General features: G+C 41.7%; 1 protein-coding gene across 2 annotated transcripts in view; it reads left to right on the top strand.

Moving 5' to 3' along the window:
* LOC115102597 (protein kinase C, zeta) overlaps positions 1-19865 on the top strand; it is a 168953-nt gene that overhangs the window by 123621 nt on the left and 25467 nt on the right. For both annotated transcript variants that reach the window (XM_029622706.2, XM_029622707.2), the window contains 7 exons: positions 3470-3567; positions 4137-4223; positions 4891-5026; positions 5289-5376; positions 5588-5707; positions 8990-9069; positions 13779-13868. In XM_029622706.2, the coding sequence (XP_029478566.2) occupies positions 3470-3567; positions 4137-4223; positions 4891-5026; positions 5289-5376; positions 5588-5707; positions 8990-9069; positions 13779-13868 (699 nt within the window). The remainder of the gene's footprint in view (positions 1-3469; positions 3568-4136; positions 4224-4890; positions 5027-5288; positions 5377-5587; positions 5708-8989; positions 9070-13778; positions 13869-19865) is intronic.

Raw genomic sequence — 19865 nt, 5'->3', positions numbered from 1 at the left:
GAGACTTACGCCTCTATTACTACTAATGAAGTCAAATTAACCAATAGGAATTTGCGATGTTATGCGTAAGATAAAGATTGAATCCATCTGTATTGTGAGAGAACACGGAATGGAGGAAGAAGGTTGGATAGCCATTATTAATTGTCCATTACTTTAATTAAATAAATGCATTATTCTTGGCTATTGTAGAAGGTTGTGGTTATCATAGGATTCACTATGCTAGTCTGAAGCACAAGTTGCCTTCAAGATCTAGGATCAGCTATCTATCCAAAGGTTTAAAGCATCACAACTGAACTCTGATCAGCTCTTAAGAACACCATCATTGGCCACAGCAACACTCTTCCTTCAGCACCACTGGCAATGCTAGAGCACAACACCATGCCTAGCCAAACAAAACTATACCCAGAAGTCAATTTCAGGGGATGAGAGACATAAACCAAATTACATTTGTTGGTCACATAGATGTTAATGCGATTGTAGCAAAATGCTTGTGCTTCTAGTCCCGACAGTGCAGTAATATCTAACAAGTAATCTAAACATTTTCCCAACAACTATATAATACACACAAATCTAAAGGGGTGAATGAGAATATGTACATATAAGTACGTGGATGAGAGATGGCTGAGCGGCAAGGTGCAATAGATGGTATAAAATAGAGTATATACATGTGATATGAGTGAAGTAAGATATGTAAACATTATTAAAGTGGCATTAATTAAAGTGATTAGTGATCCATTTATTAAAGTGGCCAGTAATTGGGTCTCCGTGTAGGCAGCAGCCTCTCTGAGTTAGTGATTGCTGTTTAGCAGTCTGATGGCCTTGAGATAGAAGCTGTTTTTCAGTCTCTTGGTCCCAGCTTTGATGCACCAGTACTGACCTCGCCTTCTGGATGGTAGTGGTGTGAATAGGCAGTGGCTCGGGTGGTCTGTGGACCTGTTGGGGCGGTATGCAAACTGAAGTGGCCGCTAAGGTGGAGGGGATATGATCCTTGACTAGTCTCTCAAAGCACTTCATGATGACAGAAGTGAGTGCTACGGGGCGGTAGTCATTTAGTTCTTTTTTCTTTGCCTTCTTGGGTACAGGAAGAATGGTAGCCATCTTGAAGCACGTGGGGACAACAGACTGGGATAGGGAGTGATTAAATTTGTCCTTGTACAGCAAGCTGGTCTGCGCATGCGACTAGGGATGCCGTCTGGGCCAGCAGCCTCGCGAGGGTTAACACGTTTAAATGTTTTACTCACGTCGGCCACGGAGAAGGGGAGGGGACGCAGTCCTTCCTAGCGGGCCGTGACTTTGGCACTGTATTATCCTCAAAGCGGGCAAAGAAAGTGTTTAGTTTGTCTGGAAGCGTGACGTCGGTGGCCGTGATGTGGCTGGTTTTCTTTTTGTAGTCCATGATTTCCTGTAGACCCTTCCACATACGTCTCATGTCTGAGCCAATGAATTGCGACTCCAGAAAAACCAAGGGGAGTGTTTACATGTTTAAAGGGGTCAGTCCTGTCCATGTTTGAGGCCTGATGATGAACTGAATTGGTATTTAGCCTCGGTTTAGCCTAGTCAGCCCCTCAGCTTGGCATCCTGTCTCTGTCCCTCTCAGGGCAGCCAAGGCTACCAGCCTGGGTAGCCAAGGCCAGGCTTTTAGAAATTAGCAGAAAAATATACGTCCAGCTAAAGCCAGACAGGTTGCTATTCCTATAGCTATATAATCTAGAGGGCAAACCTCTTATCTTTGCCATTGATCCATAGAGACTGAGAGACGGCACACCTCTGCTCTTTGCCATTGATCCATAGAGATGGATCGAGGGCACACTGATCAACAATTGCTATTGATCGCTTCTGTGACGATGCCAGAACCACTGAGGGCTATCTCCATTTTATATTAGTGAATTATTTCATTGTCTACTTCTATGAGTAGATTGGCGTTTTGTAAACAACAAGCATAAAGTCATAGAGATGGATAGAGAGTGCAGAGACCCACCCATCCAAAGACTTTAGTCAGAAGGAGTTCACTGCCTGGAAAAAGCAACAGATGTTTGTCTTCCTGGCGCAATCGCAGGCAGAGCTCTGTAATCTGCTCACTGTCTGTCAACTCTGGCTTGGGCTCGGAAATGAAAGTGCTCTGATTTCTAAAGCTTTCTGTGTGTGAACGTGTGTTTGTGTGAGAGAAAGATTTATTGTGCATAGGGTATGACTTAGTCTACACTACAACAGGTTACTGAGTTGTTTGTGAAGCTTAGAGTGGAGCTCCTCATTTTACACGTTACATCTAGGTGGTCATTATGGGGTTGGAAATGGTTTCCTTTAAATGCAGTGTTTAGTGTGATGTTTATGCATGTGTCGTTTGCCTATTTTTACTCCTTCATTTGTCAGAGTAAGAGAACATAAAGGTGCCTATTTCTCTAACTAGTGCTCTTATTTGTGATTGTGCCTCTTGGTTTCCCCTCTGTCCAGTATTAGTACTAAGTAATAACTACAAATTAATGATGTACCATGTAGACACTGAAATGTGTATATTTCTTAATTTGTTTGTCTTTGAGATACTTATTTATCCCATATTTTCCATGTACAGTCAGGTCCTTAATTCATTGCCTCTGCCAGGAGGATGGCACTTGGCCACAAGTGGATATTCTAGCAAGACAATAACCCCAAGCACACATCAAAATATACAAAGAAATTATTAAATGACCACAAAATCAACATTTTGCAATGTCCATCTCTGAATTGAAGTGGGCAGTCCATAAGTGCAGACGAAAGATTCTGTAAGGAGGAGAGTGTAAGACTCCTCCCAACGTGTTCTCATATAACGTTTTAGAACGTGCTCACTGTCGCTATCCTCGCAAGTGGAGGGTGCTAGAGTATTGGAAACAGGGTTGCCAATCATTTTGACCCCCATATTTCACATTTATTTTGTGCTTTCTCTGAGTATTAGTATAAAAATATGGAGCAGACTGTATTTTCCATGACTTAAGTGTTAGGCTGTCTGTTATGCCTTCTATTGTTATCTGAAAGAAGACCGTTTAGTTCATCATTAGAGTGACACCTACCTACATCGGGATCTAACTTGGATCAATTTACTAGTAAATTTACTCTGTCTTTCCTTGTTTATTAAATGTAGTCGAATCTAAAGGGTTAATACCGATAGAGTAGAAATCCAGTGGGTTGAATAAAAAGTGGCTTAGAGAAGAGAACCTTCTTGTATTGTACCATTGCAATGAGAAAAGAAAATGGCTGCTTTGTGTCTTAATGTTCCACTACTTCTTCCTCTGGGGAACTGATTTGACAGCACATGGACATGAAAGGATGCTAATACTGTATACAGTATGTTTACAAAGGCTGTCGTACATGGCATCATGCATCTCGGTCTGTTTGTTTGTTGAGCAGCTCGTCCACAATGATTATGGACAAGACAAAATTGTTGCTAATGTTTTGTCTTTTTCTCTGTCTCTCTCTTTGTGTGTTTCCCTTACAGGACATTGACTGGGTGCAGACAGAGAAGCACGTGTTTGAGCAGGCGTCCACCAATCCGTTCTTAGTGGGCCTTCACTCTTGCTTTCAGACAGAGAGCCGGTAAGAGGCAGACAGAGAATGAGTTCTGAATGACTTATACTCAGGCTAAATAGAGGTGAAATGAATCCATTTCTCTACAATTGTTCCACTGGCCTTGGAACTAGTCATCTGAATTGCTCACTATTCATTATGTGAAGTAAGAAACTACGGAGCTGTGGCTTCTGGGAAAAGTGACACATTCAATGACAGACTTTTCATTGTAAGTAAAGAAATGTATAGTTGTAGTCAATTAGAGGTAGGCTATGAGAGCCTTTACCATAAGACCATGAACCATGACTTAAAGTGAAACGAAACATACATTTTTAGAGGGATTGGAGTCAGTCATTATTACCCAGTCTTTTGTCACACATGTTCACCAAGGTAAAAAATGTTTGTTTAAAAAAAAATCATATTTAGCCAGATAATGGGCATTCAATTTGACATGCAGCCTTCAGTTGGCCAATGATGATAATACTAGCTATTGTTTTGGAAAATGGCAATCTTGGTAAGAGGGCCACTCAGGCTGCATTCAAACTCCAAGACTGATTGTTTACCAATGTCTTCTCCTCTCCCATTTCTTCTGATTGTAGGTTATTTCTCGTGATCGAGTACGTCAACGGAGGGGATCTGATGTTTCATATGCAACGGCAACGGAAACTACCAGAAGAACACGCAAGGTAAACCAGCAACATCCTCCTGCTCCTCTGATACTTCAAAAGCATACGGATAGAACCCTCAATCATGGCTCTCTGCCATTTCCTTTAACCTATAAACTTATCCATTTATTTTAAGGATGAATAGGCCGTATTAACGTCCCAATATGATAGGCAATATTGTATTTTTCAGGAAAGCACACCAGAGGTAGAGAAATCACGAGTATTTAGCCCACCACGTCTCACTGTGCCAATTGTGAGGTGGAGAATGTAAATATTGAAAAGAAATCACCTATTCGTTAGAAACTCCTTCCTGTATAATATACATAATACCATATACTGTATGTGGGCTTCAGTTGTGAGGTGGAGAATGTAAATATTGAAAAGAAATCACCTATTTGTTAGAAACTCCTTCCTGTATAATATACATAATACCATATACTGTATGTGGGCTTCAGTTGTGAGGTGGAGAATGTAAATATTGAAAAGAAATCACCTATTCGTTAGAAACTCCTTCCTGTATAATATACATAATACCATATACTGTATGTGGGCCTCAGGATGTTTTCTACATTGTGCGAAGGTCCGAATGGAACTGTAAGTTGGACAAACTGTGTCACCGAGTCTGGGTGCCGGGAATTCTCTGAACGAGGATAAGCATGCCTGAATAAATCTTCTTCTTTTCTTTCAGATTCTATGCTGCTGAAATTTGTATCGCTCTCAATTTCCTGCATGAAAAGGGAATCCTCTACCGAGATTTGAAACTGGACAACGTTCTCTTGGATCACGAGGGACACATCAAGCTGACAGATTACGGGATGTGCAAGGTGAGACCCATGCACAGACCTACTGTATACTGTTATAGTACTGCTACTATGCTGCTTACTTGACTTCCCATTCATTATGTAGAAGTGGATCAATACACTAGACATCGAATGTCTCACGCTCTTTCACTTGTCTTTCTCTGGCTCTCTTTCTTTCTCTCCATCTCTCCACTCTTTCCCCCACTCCCCCTCTCTCTTTCCCCTTCACCACCTTCTCTCTCCCCCCTCATTTCTCTCTCTCCTTCTCCTTCCTTCCCCCTATTAGGAGGGCATAAGACCAGGAGACACCACCAGTACATTCTGTGGAACCCCCAACTACATAGCCCCTGAGATTCTCAGAGGGGAAGACTATGGTGAGTCCCTCCCATCAACAAACACATACATGGAGGGAATGGGGAGAACCTCAGCTCTGGGAATTGGCTATTTAGGAGTTATTGTAAAAAAACGACCACTTCAATTAAATACAAAATATGTGGGAAAAAATAATGAACATATCGCTGTCATTAACATACTATTGCTGAATCTAACCAAGATGGCCGACGTTGTCTGTGTCTCTCTCTCCAGGGTTCAGTGTTGACTGGTGGGCGTTAGGTGTGCTCATGTTTGAGATGATGGCCGGGAGGTCCCCTTTCGACATCATCACCGACAATCCTGACATGAACACAGAGGAGTACCTCTTCCAAGGTGAGATATCCCTCTACTACAGTATGATGTGGATGTGGATTCATAACAGCTCTTCTCACTCAATAGCTGTGTTCGAATACCCATACTATATACTACATACTGTATACTATTAGTTAATGTTAGTATACTGTAAATGAACAGTATGCTTTCAGTTGAGCATACTAGCCGTTAGCCTGTCTACTGGAATTTGATGCTGTTGCTATGCAACCTCTTGCTAGGTAGTTAGAATAACAAATGACTAGTTAGACATTTTACGACTTCGGGTGTGTTCTTCAATTCAATTGTAAATTCAGAGCCTTGTCAGATTGTAAATTCAGAGCGTTTCGCTCTCGGAGCACACACTGGATGCTCGGGCCGAAGAGTAGGGTTGATTTGAGCGTTCTGACCTTACAACGGCAGTCAAGCACCCAGCTAACGTTGGCTAGCTTGCTAGCTAGCAACTTCCAGACACAAATGAGACCTCTGACCATTTTACTCGCCCTAGCAGAGCTGGTTAGGCAGTTTTCTTGTTATCTAGAGCGTTGGTGACTTTAACTAGGCTGCTAGCAACAATTTAATTACGCTTTTTTTGCCGACGTTTACTGACAGCGGACATTGAGTGCTCGTAAATTCATTATTCTGCGATCTGGTACACTCTGACGAGAGTGTTCTGAAATCAGAGTAGAGCCAGAGCGAATTTACGAAACACCCGAATGTCCATTGAGAACGCACAACGACTATACCATTTAGCTAAGCTAAGAATGATGGGAATAATCAAGTCAACAAACGTTGGGTAGTTAGCTAGATATCCTATATAGTTAATATACTGGCAAGTTTGATGTATAACTACTAATGTTAGGTAGTTAGCTAACATACCGGTACATACTGCTGTAATGATATGCTATGTGGTTCGTGAGGACAGCGTAGTTAACAAATTGTCAACCAATATAACGTGTAAGGTAACTTATTTGAAAAGTCATTCCTTTATTACATTGCTCAACATTTTCTTAACATTCGTCATAATTAGTTAGAGCAATGAATTTGTATCCGCTCTCGTTGTACTTCGACTGCATATGTTCTGCCATTTTCTTCAAATCTTGAAACAATGTGAAGCCACACCCATTTCCTGAATAATTGCATTATGGGCCCTAAAGTACGGAAATAGTGTCCTCTGCGTGTATATACTTCATATTTTGTACAACTACCGGGAACATTTGGCATATTAACTATATCCATACTATGACCAATAAGCATACTATATACTCAATTCGCGTCACAAATAGTACGGTTAGTATGAGTATTCGAACACAACTAATGTCTCAAAGTGTTTGACATTGTTAAGTGTGACATTCCCTACTACTACTACTACGCAATGTGTAGCAGCCACCGGGTTTGATGCACGGTGGCCATTTTGTGTCAAAAACAAAAACAAATGCTCTCCACACATTGGCTACTCACTCCTCCACTCAAGGGCATGATTATCCAGGATAGTAGTACTTAATATTCCTATATATGTCTAACTTTTTACATCTATATAATGGAGCACTAAAAGCATTTTGGTGCTCCAAAACCCTATAAGACAGCACACAAACACATCACACGTCACTCAATATGTTTTATGTATTTTGTGTTAAAACCGATAAAGATTTCTACACTAAAAATAAGTATGAGACATTTGGACAGCTAGAGCTATCTGGAAAGGCAAGACCACTGGAGAGACAACTGTATGACCTTAAATGTATTATACCATAGAAATAGAATTGATTGAATGGGATGTCCGTTCCAGTAATTATATTTGTATGTGCTACCCTGTACTACAACCCCCATACCCTGCAGTAGCGAACATTCCTCCATACCTCCCCCCCCCCCAGTCTCTCTCCACCATGCCCACCCATGGCAGTCTGGGCATGGGCATTGGAACGGGCATCTGCCAGCCTTTTGGTCCTCCTCACGCCCCCACATGGCAAGCAGCATGTCTCCTTGATGCCACCTCGCTAGCGGAAACCAGCCCCTCTCTCTGTAGGGGAGGGCTAGCCTTATGCCACAAGTCTGACCTGTGCCAACCTCACCCTGGGAAACCCTGGCACACATGCCAGACCACAGAACCACAGACATGCAGACAGAGTTCGGGGTTGGCATGGTGGTATCCAAAATTCCATGACAATTAGGTTGTAACCAAATGAGAATGTCATGGAACGTGTTGTACTAACTGTCAGTCTGTCCGCTTGTCTGTCTGTTTGCCTTTTCCTTCGGTCTGCTTGGCTTTCCGTCTATACTATGCTACGCTCTGCCATACTATACCACTCCCCAACCCTTCCTTCTGGCGACCACTAGACACATGCCACCATCAGTGTTCCTAACCCTGGCCCTAGGCCAAGCTCCTTAACCCCACCAGAGGTTGCATCCCAAATGGCACCCTATTCCCTACATAGTGCACTACTTTTGAACAGAGCCCTAGCCATTTGAGATGCAGCCAGTGACGGATCCAGTTAACATTCCATTAGGACTCAGTGTAAACAAACTCAACAGAGCGGGCCGGCCGGCTGGGGGCATTTAGGAAGAAGAGGATAAACAACACTACTCTTCTGTCTGTAATCTGTTCATCAGAGAGGCTTTGCGTCCGCCTCGTCTGCTCCTAGACATGCAATGTTTGTTGATGAGGAATCAGAAATATCTATCTGTTTTGTTGTGTTGCTGGGGGAGAGGGGATTTGAGGTCAATCAAGGCTTGACTTGACCCGACAGAGTGCGTCCCAATAACCTCTCCTTTCTCCCGAAGTACGCACTTGTTCACTTGCCTTTATGGATTTAACAGGAAATTACTGGTTTAAGAAATTTCATCTAGCCCAGGCCTTCACCATTCCAATGCTATTTAATGTGGGGAGGAGTGAACATGTGCACACCTCAGGAGGAAGGAGATATTATTGGGACATACCCAGAGTGGCAGTGAGTCCAACTAACCAACACAAGATGAGGCTCTACACAATACTACCAAACTGTTTCCTGCTGCAAAAAACCGAACGTGCTGTACTACATCACATGTGTTCTTAATGTCCAGGCTGTTGATCCAATATTGTGAGTGCCATTAGTCTCAAGGCTGCACACGACTGACACAGTCACAGAACAGTGCCCCCTCATCCTTCCTCCTCTTCTCTCTTCCGCCCACTCGCTCGTACGCAGCAGGCACTGGGACCCACAGGCAGGCCGAATGGTGAATCACCAATTGTTTGCCTCCCTCCCTTCGCAGGATTGTCTTACCCTCTCTCTTTCTTAATCATTCTTTTTCTCTGTCTTCCCCAAACAGTTATTCTCGAAAAGCCCATTCGCATCCCAAGGTCTCTGTCGGTGAAGGCCGCCAGCGTGCTGAAGGGCTTTTTAAACAAGGTGAGAGAAGAACGCTGAAGTGTAAACCCAGTGTGGCCAATCAGGTGTCTCCCTCTCTCCTTCCCTCCCCCTCTCCCTGTCTATTTGCAGTGCTCAGTGAAATCAGCTTGTGTAGGAACGTGGCCAAGACCATATTAGGACAGCAACATGACAGCCACTCTGTGAAGGCCTTACCCATTTGGCTGAGAGACAGCGAGTTTGTGTGTGCGTGTGCTTTCACATGTTTTTTGTGTGTTATGCTATGGCCGACTTTCACATCCACTACAGTTACTTACACGTGTATTTGTTTCTACACGTGTGCGAGTGTATCATCCCCGATATGCATGGCTATAGTAAGACACAGTATAGTATTGTGTGACTGGCCTTGGACTGGCTTATCACATGCATTAAGCCTCTGCTAGTTAGGGTGTTAATAATAAAATAATGGTACTGATGAAAAAGAACACCGTCCCACTGTTGAAGTCAGCTGAGGGAATTGGTTACATACATACAGTACATACAGTCACTAGTGAAAGTCTACACACTCCTTGCACAGTCTTCACATTTTGCTGCCATGCAATTAAATCTAAAAAGGGATCAAATTGTATTGTTTTCCCTGCTGATCTACACAACCTACTCCACTTTTTCAAAGTGACAGAGAAATTATAGAAAATTGTCCAAATGACTAAGAAATACAAAATGAGGATGGATTGATTGTGTATGTCTTCACACCCCAGAGTTAATACTTGGTGGCCATTACAGCTGTGAATCCTTTTGAATAAGGTTCTACCAACCTTGCACAACTCTCAGGGAAACCTCCAGGTAACTGACAAAATAATGGTAACACTTAAGTAAATGAGGGACACAAATTATATTGAAAGCAGGTGCTTCCACACAGGTGTGGTTCCTGAATTAATTAAGCAATTAAAGTCCCATCATGCTTAGGGTCACGTATAAAAATTCTCGGCAGGCCATTATTTTGGCTACCAGGCTATGCCCCCATAGGATGATAATGCCTCCATCCATACAGCACGAGTGGTTACTGAATGGTTTGATGAGCATGACAACGACATATACATGCCAGTCACCAGATCTCAGCCCTATTGAACACTTATGGGAGATTCTGTTGTGTTGCAAACAAAACCTTCCATACATGTTTGTCCATGTTAGAAGTGGTCAGAACGTGCTCAAACATGACCCATTTTGCATATCCCACCCTACCATGAGACATCCATGCACACCCGCATGTGGTATGTCTGTGGTATGTGTGTACACGTGTGCTTGTGAGAGGGAAAGAAAGAGAATAACTTGCATTGGATTTGCTTATGCTGTATAATATACTCTAGGAGTGTGTAGAATACTCTAGATATTGTTTATGTATAGAGGATCAGTCAAAAGTTTGGAAACGCCTACTCAATCCAGAGTTTTACTTTATTTTTTACTATTTTCTACGTTGTAGAATAATAGTGAAGACATCAAAACTATGAAATAACACAAATGGAATCATGTAACCAAAAAAGTGTTAAACAAACCAAAATATATCTTATATTTGAGATTTTTCAAAGTAGCCACCCTTTGCCTTGACAGCTTTGCACACTCTTGGCATTCTCTCAACCAGCTTCATGAGGTAGTCACCTGGAATACATTTCAATTAACAGGTATGCCTTGTTAAAAGTACATTTGTGGAATTTATTTCCTTCTTAATGCATTTGAGCCAATCAGTTGTGTTGTGACAAGGTAGGGATGGTATATAGATATAGATGTAAGATAGCTTTATTTGGTAAAAGACCAAGTCCATATTATGGCAAGAACAGAAATGACAGCCCATCATTACTTTAAGACATGTATGTCAGTCAATGTGGTTTGTAAGTTTCTTCAAGTAGAGTCGCAAAAACCATCAAGCGCTATGATGGAACTGGCTCTCATGAGGACCACCACAGGAAAGGAAGATCCAGAGTTACATCTGCTGCAGAGGATAGGTTAATTAGAGTTAAATACACCTCAGATTGCAACCCAAATAAATGCTTCACAGAGTTCAAGTAACAGACACATCTAAACAACTGTTCAGAGAAATCAAGCATTCGTGAATCAGGCATTCATGCTGCAAAGAAACCACTACTAAAGGACACCAATAAGAAAAATAGGCTTGCTTAGGCCAAGAAACATGAGCAATGGACATTAGACCGATGGAAATCTGTTCTTTGATCTGATGAATCCAAATTTGAGATTTTTTGTTCCAACCGCTGTGTCCTTGTGAGATGCAGAGTAGGTTAACGGATGATCTCCGCATGTGTGGTTCCCACCGTGAAGCATGGAGGAGGAGGTGTGATGGTGTGGCTACCACAGTATTCTGCAGCGATACGCCATCCCATCTGGTTTGCGCTTAGTGGGACTATCATTTGTTTTTCAGCAGGACAACGACCCAAAACACACCTCCAGGCTGTTTAAGGGCTATTTGACCAAGGAGAGTGATGGAATGCTGCATCAGATGACCTAGTCTCCACTATCACCCAACCTCAATCCAATTGAGATGGCTTGGGATGAGTTGTTCCACATAGTGAAGGAAAAGTAGCCAACAAGTGCTCAGTCATGGTAGAAATAGTTTTAGATACTCAGCTCCATGGTCCTGGAATTTTCTCATTTAAAATTTTGATGATATCGTTTTGTTGGTGGAGTTTAAACCCTTGAACGATGTTTATATCATAGAAGAGTGTAATTGTCTTTAGGACAGCTGTTTTTTAGTCAATAATTTAGTTTTTTAACATAATATGTAATTGTATGTGTGTTTATAGTTTTGTTCAAAGTTGTGTTAGTGTACGTACAGTTGAAGTCGGAAGTTTCGATACACCTTGGCAAATACATTTAAACTCAATTTTTCACAATTCTTGACATTTAATCCTAGTAAAAATACCTGTCTTAGGTCAGTTAGGGTCACCACTTTATTTTAAGAATGTGAAATGTCAGAATAATAGTAGAGTGATTTATTTCAGCTTTTTTTTCTTTCATCACATTCCCAGTGGGTCAGAAGTTTACATACACTCAATTAGTATTTGGTAGCATTGCCTTTAAATTGTTTAACTTGGGTCAAACGTTTCGGGTAGCCTTCCACAAGCTTCCCACAATAAGTTGGGTGAATTTTGGCCCATTCCTCCTGACAGAGCTGGTGTAACTGAGTCAGGTTTGTAGGCCTCCTTGCTCACACAAATTTTTTCATTTTTGCCCACACATTTTCCATGGGATTGAGGTCAGGGCTTTGTGATGGCCACTCCAATACCTTGACTTTGTTGTCCTAAGCCATTTGCCATAACTTTGGATGTATGCTTGGGGTCATTGTCCATTTGGAAGACCCATTTGTGACCAAGCTTTAACTGATATTTTGATATGTTGCTTCAATTTATCCACATAATTTTCTTTCCTCATGATGCCCTCTTATTTTTTGAATTGCACCAGTCCCTCCTGCAGCAAAGCGCCCCCACAACATGATGCTTCATGGTTGTGATGGTGTTCTTCGGCTTGCAAGCCTCCCCCTTTTTCCTCCAAACGCAACGATGGTCATTATGGCCAAACAGTTCTATTTTTGTTTCATCAGACCAGAGTACATTTCTCCAAAAAAGTACGATCTTTGTACCCATGTGCAGTTGCAAACCGTAGTCTGGCTTTTTATGGCCATTTTGGAGCAATGGCTTCTTCCTTGCTGAGCGGCCTTTCAGGTTATGTCGATATAGGACTCGTTTTACTGTGGATATAGATACTTTTGTACCTGTGTCCTCCAGCATCTTCACAAGGTCCTTTGCTGTTGTTCTGGGAGTGAATTGCACTTTTTTCACCAAAGTACGTTCATCTCTAGGAGACAGTGTATTATTGTTTGTACAGATGAACGTGGTACCTTCAGGCATTTGTATATTGAGCAAAGAGGCACTGAGTTTGAAGGTAGGCCTTGAAATACATCCACAGGCACACCTCCAATTGACTCAAATGATGTCAATTAGCCTATCAGAAGCTTCTAAAGCCATGACATCATTTTCTGGAATTTTCCAAGCTGTTTAAAGGCACAGTCAACTTAGTGTATGTAAACTTCTGACCCACTGGAATTGTGATTAAGTGAAATAATCTGTCTGTAAACAATTTTTGGAAAAATGACTTGTGTCATGCACAAAGTAGATGTCCTAACTGACTAAAACTATTGTTTGTTAAACAAGAAATTTGTGGAGTGGTTGAAAAACGAGTCTTAATGGCTCCAACCTAAGTGTATGTAAACTCCCGACAAAAAAAATACTGCTCTGGATTACATTTCCACAGAATAATCTAAAATAGTAGTAGATCAAACAACCGATAAATATAAAGTAAATCTATTGTGATTATGGGGTTAAACTGTTAATACAATCTTTGATCTGTGAATTGTTGGCAGGAGTTAGTGTGTGTTTTTCATTGGTGGTATTTTGATAATCACCTTGTTTTGAGATTTTTAAGGCTAAAGGAATTGTGTAAGAGTTTGTTTGAGGGAAGTACTGACTGAACTTTGTTTAATTTGAGTAAATATTACATCTCTACATTCGACCAAGATCACATTGCTGTAATTGGTGTTATAAACTATCTATTAAAATTGGTGCCACAAATATGCTTGATTGACTGGCGGCAGATATAGATTTTCTGTCATTTTCACTTTGTTTATGGACTATTGCGTTGAGCATGCCAACTCTTGATTCTACTCGTTTCTCTCCACCTAACAGGACCCCAAAGAGCGTCTGGGTTGCCAGGTCCAAACGGGCTTCTCTGACATCAAGTCGCACACGTTTTTCCGCAGTATAGACTGGGACCAGGTAAGCCTCCAATCAAATCCACTTAACTTAGAAGAATAGAAGTGAATGAATCCGTCTGACAGAGTATTTGTGATGGGAGGGAAGTCAACAGTGAGTAATTGTGTTCTGTGGTTAGTCAGTATCACCTGTGGAAACACATCTTGGTCATTGTGACGGTCATCAGTTTACTTTGATTCACATTATGTCTATTTGCATTACGTCATGCTTTAAATGGTGGGTACGCTATATTTTATTTGACTAATATTGCAAAAATGGTTGAGAAGATACTTGATTATTGTGGGGGGTGAAACAATATTTACTTTTATTGCTAATGGTTAATTAAAGGAATTTCCGATTGGCATGGCTTTCCTAACTTTGACAACGAGGAAGTTTCCCATCAGATTCCTTCCGAGTCATTTCCCTCAGCAATCAGCCCTTGTTAATGTCTTTAATTGACCAGTGTTGGGAGAAGAGGGATCTTAGGGAGCTTTAAATGAATAGAACACGTAGAGACACAGTGTTAGACCACTGCTGTGTAGAACAAAGTGAATGCCTCCTCTTTGTTGCACCACCAAGAATAAAAGTGCGTTCTAAATGACAGACATACACCATCCATGTGTGTGTGTGTGTGTGTGTGTGTGTGTTGAGGGGAGGTTGATGGCATACAGCTGACGCATGCAGCTATTTCAAAGTGGGAGATGGGCCCATACAATATTTAGGGGATCCGGTATGTCATCAGAAATGATGCTCATGTGCACATACACAGTGGGATTCAGTGTTTCCGCAAATTATTCGTTTCTAGTCAGAGTCTTCTGTATATTCAATACAAAAAAAGCGGGAGATGCCTTGATCACAGTGGTGCCTCCTTTTCTGTGCAATATCTTTGTTCAATTGAATGTCAATCAACAGCATGTCTCACAGTGTTGCAATGTACCCCGAAACGTTGTTACTTTTTTGATACTAGACCATCAAAAACGGTTCGGTACTCACATTTTTGTTACTTTCGGTACTTCTTTTAAATGTATCTCACGTGGTCTACTGATTGAGCGAGGATCAAGTCTGTCTTTGATCACAGCCGTTGCCCCCTTATAGCGTGAGCGCAACGTGCCTGCGCCTTGTCTGCTCTACTTACTCATTGCTAGCTCTAGCCTGAAGATACCGGTAGCTTCCGCTTTGTAGGCTAAACCACTGGGCACAGACATCAATTCAACGTCTTTTCCACGTTGGTTCAATGTAATTTCATTGAAATGATCTGGAAACAACGTTGGTTCAACCAGTGTGTGCCCAGTGGGAACTTTACTTGCTAGCTTACAACTGAAGCCAACATAAATTCCCTACCCTAGTACCTTGTATATATTATGCAAACTATAAAGCAATATATTGCTGATTTCAAAGCTGATTGTCACCAAAAACAATTGTCATTCATTTTGTCTCCCCTGCCTGACGTCTCTCCCAGTCAAGATCATCCTCTTTGCTCAAGCCTGGAACTGAGTGTGTGTGCACATGACGTCATGGTCTTAAAGGGACAGCGCACACTTTTATAAAATAAGAGATTGCTTCTTCTATGCAAATGTTGTTGATCAGTATAATAAAATAAGTATTTTAGTTTTTTTCTCTAGCACTACACAGCTGATTCAAATAATCATCTAATGATCAAGCTTTGATCATTTGAATCAGGTGTATAGTGTTACCAAAATGTGCACCTCTTGGGGTCCCGAGGACCGAGTTTGGGAAACGCTGGTCCAGATCAACTGCCATTCTGTGACATTGGCTAATAAGACTCATTTCTTTTTGCTGTGGAATCATTTTGGTATCGAGTATAGTGATACTTAACCTGGTTTCGAAGTAAAAATTCTGCTATCGTGACAACACTAGTCTCTCATGAGATAATGTTTAAGTCTCTTTAACTATAGTGTTATAATGTTGACTTTTCTGGTTGAGAAGATAACAACTGTATAACAACTATTACAACCAACTGGTCTCTTCTAACCAGGTAAAGGAGTCTTTTTCATTATGAGATCTCGAGGCTACAATACTGTTTTGCTAGTACAGACTGAGATATGTTCTGGGATTCATCAGACAGCATTACGTTTACCACAACAGTCACAGGCTTCATCAATAAGTGTTTACCGCAACAGTCACAGGCTTCATCAATAAGTGTTTACCGCAACAGTCACAGGCTTCATCAATAAGTGTTTACCGCAACAGTCACAGGCTTCATCAATAAGTGTTTACCACAACAGTCACAGGCTTCATCAATAAGTGTTTACCGCAACAGTCACAGGCTTCATCAATAAGTGTTTACCGCAACAGTCACAGGCTTCATCAATAAGTGTTTACCGCAACAGTCACAGGCTTCATCAATAAGTGTTTACCGCAACAGTCACAGGCTTCATCAATAAGTGTTTACCACAACAGTCACAGGCTTCATGAATAAGTGTTTACCACAACAGTCACAGGCTTCATCAATAAGTGTTTACCACAACAGTCACAGGCTTCATCAATAAGTGTTTACCACAACAGTCACAGGCTTCATCAATAAGTGTTTACCACAACAGTCACAGGCTTCATCAATAAGTGTGTGGACAATATCCTCCTCACAGTGACCATAAGAATGTATCCAAACCCAAAACCATGGGCTAAAGGCTAGAGCTATTGCTTACAATGAACGGGACACGGACGCATACAAGAAAGCCCGCCAAGACCTCCAACGAGACATCAAACATGCAAAAGGACAATCTAGGAGGAAGGCTGAATCCTATTACACTGGCTCCGACGCTCGTCGCATGTGGCAGGGCTTGCAAACAGAAATCCAGCCATGAGTTGCCCAGCGATGCAGAACTACCAAACAAGCTAAATACCTTTTATGCTCGTGTCGAGGAATAAAACACTTCGTCTTGTGTTTTTCTGGATGACTGTGTGATCTCGCTCTCCGTGGCCCACATGAGCAAAACATTTAAACGGGTTAACAACCACAAGGCGGAATAGCAGGGGGTGTTCTCAAAGAATGCGTAGACCAGTTGGCAACAGACATTTTCGATCTCTCCTAGTCCCAGTCTGTAATCCCAACATGCTTCAATCTGACCACCATTGTCCCTGTTCCCAAAAGCTCTAAGGTAACCTCCCTAAATTATTATCACCCTGTGGTACTCATATCTGTAATTATAAACACCATCACCCCAGACAGCCTAGACCCACTCCAATTCACATACCGCCCCAACAGACCCACAGATGACACAATCACTTCACACTGCCCTCTCCCACCTGGACAAGAGGGGAAATAACTAAGTGAGAATGCTGTTCATAGACTACAGCTCTATATCAGGCGGTATCAGAGGCGGCCTGAAAAATTGCTAAAGACTCCAGCCAACCAAGCCATAGACTGTTCACTCTGCTTCCAACCGGCAAATGGTACCGGAGCATGGGCTCTTGAACCAACAGGCTCCGACACAGATTCTACCCCCAAGCCATAAGAATAAGACTGCTAAATAGTCAATGAATGGTACCCAAACTATCTGCAGTGACCCTATACCAAACATTAAGGACACCTTCCTAATATTTAGTTGCTCACCCCACCCCCTTTGCCCTCGGAACATCCTCAATTCATCGGGGCATGGACTCAACAAGGTCTCAAAAGCGTTCCACTGGGATGCTGGCCCATGTTTACTCCAATGCTTCCCACAGTTGGCTGGATGTCCTTTGATACACAAGGGAAACTGTTGAGTGTGAGAAACCCAGTAGCGTTGCCGTTCTTGACACACACTAGTGTGCCTTGCACCTACTACCATACCCTGTTCAAAGGCACTTAACTTTTGTCTTGCCCATTCACCCTCTGAATGGCACACATACACAATTCATGTCTCAATTGTCTTCAACCTGTCTCCACCCCCTCATCTACACTGATTGAAGTGGATTTAACAAGTGACATCAATAAGGGATCATGTCTATTCACCTGGTCAGTCTGTGATGTTCTTAATGTATACACACTCACTCACACACATTACATTGACACTTGACAAAAAATCCACACACATTCACATACGCACACACACACCCACACAACACACATTCCGATGCTACACATACAGTTGAAGTTGGAAGTTTACATACACTTAGGTTGGAGTCATTAAAACTCATTTTTCAACCATTCCACAAATGTCTTGTTAAGAAACTATAGTTTTGGCAAGTCGTTTAGGACTGCTACTTTGTGAATGACACAAGTAATTTTTCCAACAATTGTTTACAGACAGATTATTTCACTTATAATTCACTGTGTCACAATTCCAGTGGGTCAGAAGTGTACATACACTAAGTTGACTGTGCCTTTAAACAGCTTGGAAAATGCCAGAAAATGATGTCAAGGCTTTAGAAGTTTCTGATAGGCTAATTGACATGATTCGAGTCAATTGGAGGTGTACCTGTGGATGTATTTCAAGGCCTACCTTCAAACTCAGTGCCTCTTTGCTTGACATCATGGGATTTTTTTTTTTAAATCAGCCAAGACCTCAGAAATAAAATTGTAGACCTCCACAAGTCTGGTTCACCCTTTGGAGCAATTTCAAAATGCCTGAAGGTACCACGTTCATCTGTACAAACAATAGTACGCAAGTATAAACACCATGGGACCACACAGCTAGAGATGAACGTACTTTGGTGCGAAAAGTTCAAATCAATCTTTTCTTTACTTTACTCTTATCTATCCTGATGCCTAGTCGCTTTACCCTGCTTTCATGTATCTACGTCAAATACCCCGTATCTATCTGCACATTGGTCTGGTTAATTTTGTTACTCTTTTATTTGTAGTATTATTTTGAAACCCCATCATAGGGAAGGTCTCGTAAGCAAGCAGTTCAAGGTAAAGTCTACACCAGTTATATTCGGCGCATTTAACAAATACAATTTTACTTGAAAAACGTCATTTGTTTGGTATCTGGTCACATTACTACGACCAGTTAAAGGCGTCCTTTTCTAGTTGGTAAAAGTGACATCACTGCAACAACTTTTGCCAGCTGGGTTAGTTCCTGCCTTTACTTCCCAGTCCTATCAGATAAATCCTGCAGGTGGATTAACTAAGGGCAGAAAGGAAAAGGGAACAACTTTGTTGAATGAAGTGCAGCCCGTGTCCATAACATAAGCCTCCCTAGCTCAGTGCCAAACTCAGCATCGTGATGTCAGAGACAGTGCTGCCAGCCTATCCCGTGGGGGTGATCAGAACCCCTGCAGCAGCCAGTAGCAGAATTATGGCCCACATCTCTAACTGCGTCTCTGACTGCCCCTCTCAAGAGAATAGCGCTGCTCCACATCCTCTTACCAGAGTAACAGTGGAAAATCTTTCGGAAATCCAATGCAGAATTATTACCGACAGGCAGTGATTGGATAACTCGTCTAGACATAGAAGAGCAGACAGACAGATAAATACCCTGACTTGATTTCGGTTCACTAAATAGGCTATAGCCTACGATAGAAAAAACATTGCCAAAAGGAATGATTTCAAAGATACAAAGCCGTGGATAAGTCTCTCTTAGACTACTGTCAGTGTAAGAAACCATAACTGTAAGTTCTAAAATACCAAACATATCCTGTCCTTTATTATAAACTCGGTGGTTCGAGCCCTGAATGCTGATTGGCTGAAAGCCATAGTATATCAGTCCGTATTCCACAGGTATGACAAAACATTTCATTTTTACTGCTTTAATTGCTTTGGTAACCAGTTTATAATAGCAATAAGGTACGTTGGGGGGTTGTGGTATATTGCGGGGCTGTATAAGGGCTGTATCCAGGCACTCTGCATTGTGGGCCTTATTGCTTAAATATACACTGCTCAAAAAAATAAAGGGAACACTTAAACAACACAATGTAACTCCAAGTCAATCACACTTCTGTGAAATCAAACTGTCCACTTAGGAAGCAACACTGATTGACAATACATTTCACATGCTGTTGTGCAAATGGAATAGACAACAGGTGGAAATTATAGGCAATTAGCAAGACACCCCTAATAAAGGAGTGGTTCTGCAG

The sequence above is a fragment of the Oncorhynchus nerka genome, linkage group LG20 (genome assembly GCF_034236695.1).
Source record: "Oncorhynchus nerka isolate Pitt River linkage group LG20, Oner_Uvic_2.0, whole genome shotgun sequence".
NCBI classification, from domain to species: domain Eukaryota; kingdom Metazoa; phylum Chordata; class Actinopteri; order Salmoniformes; family Salmonidae; genus Oncorhynchus; species Oncorhynchus nerka.
The sequence above is the reverse complement of the archived record's forward strand: the minus strand, read 5'-3'. Positions and strand labels throughout refer to the sequence as shown.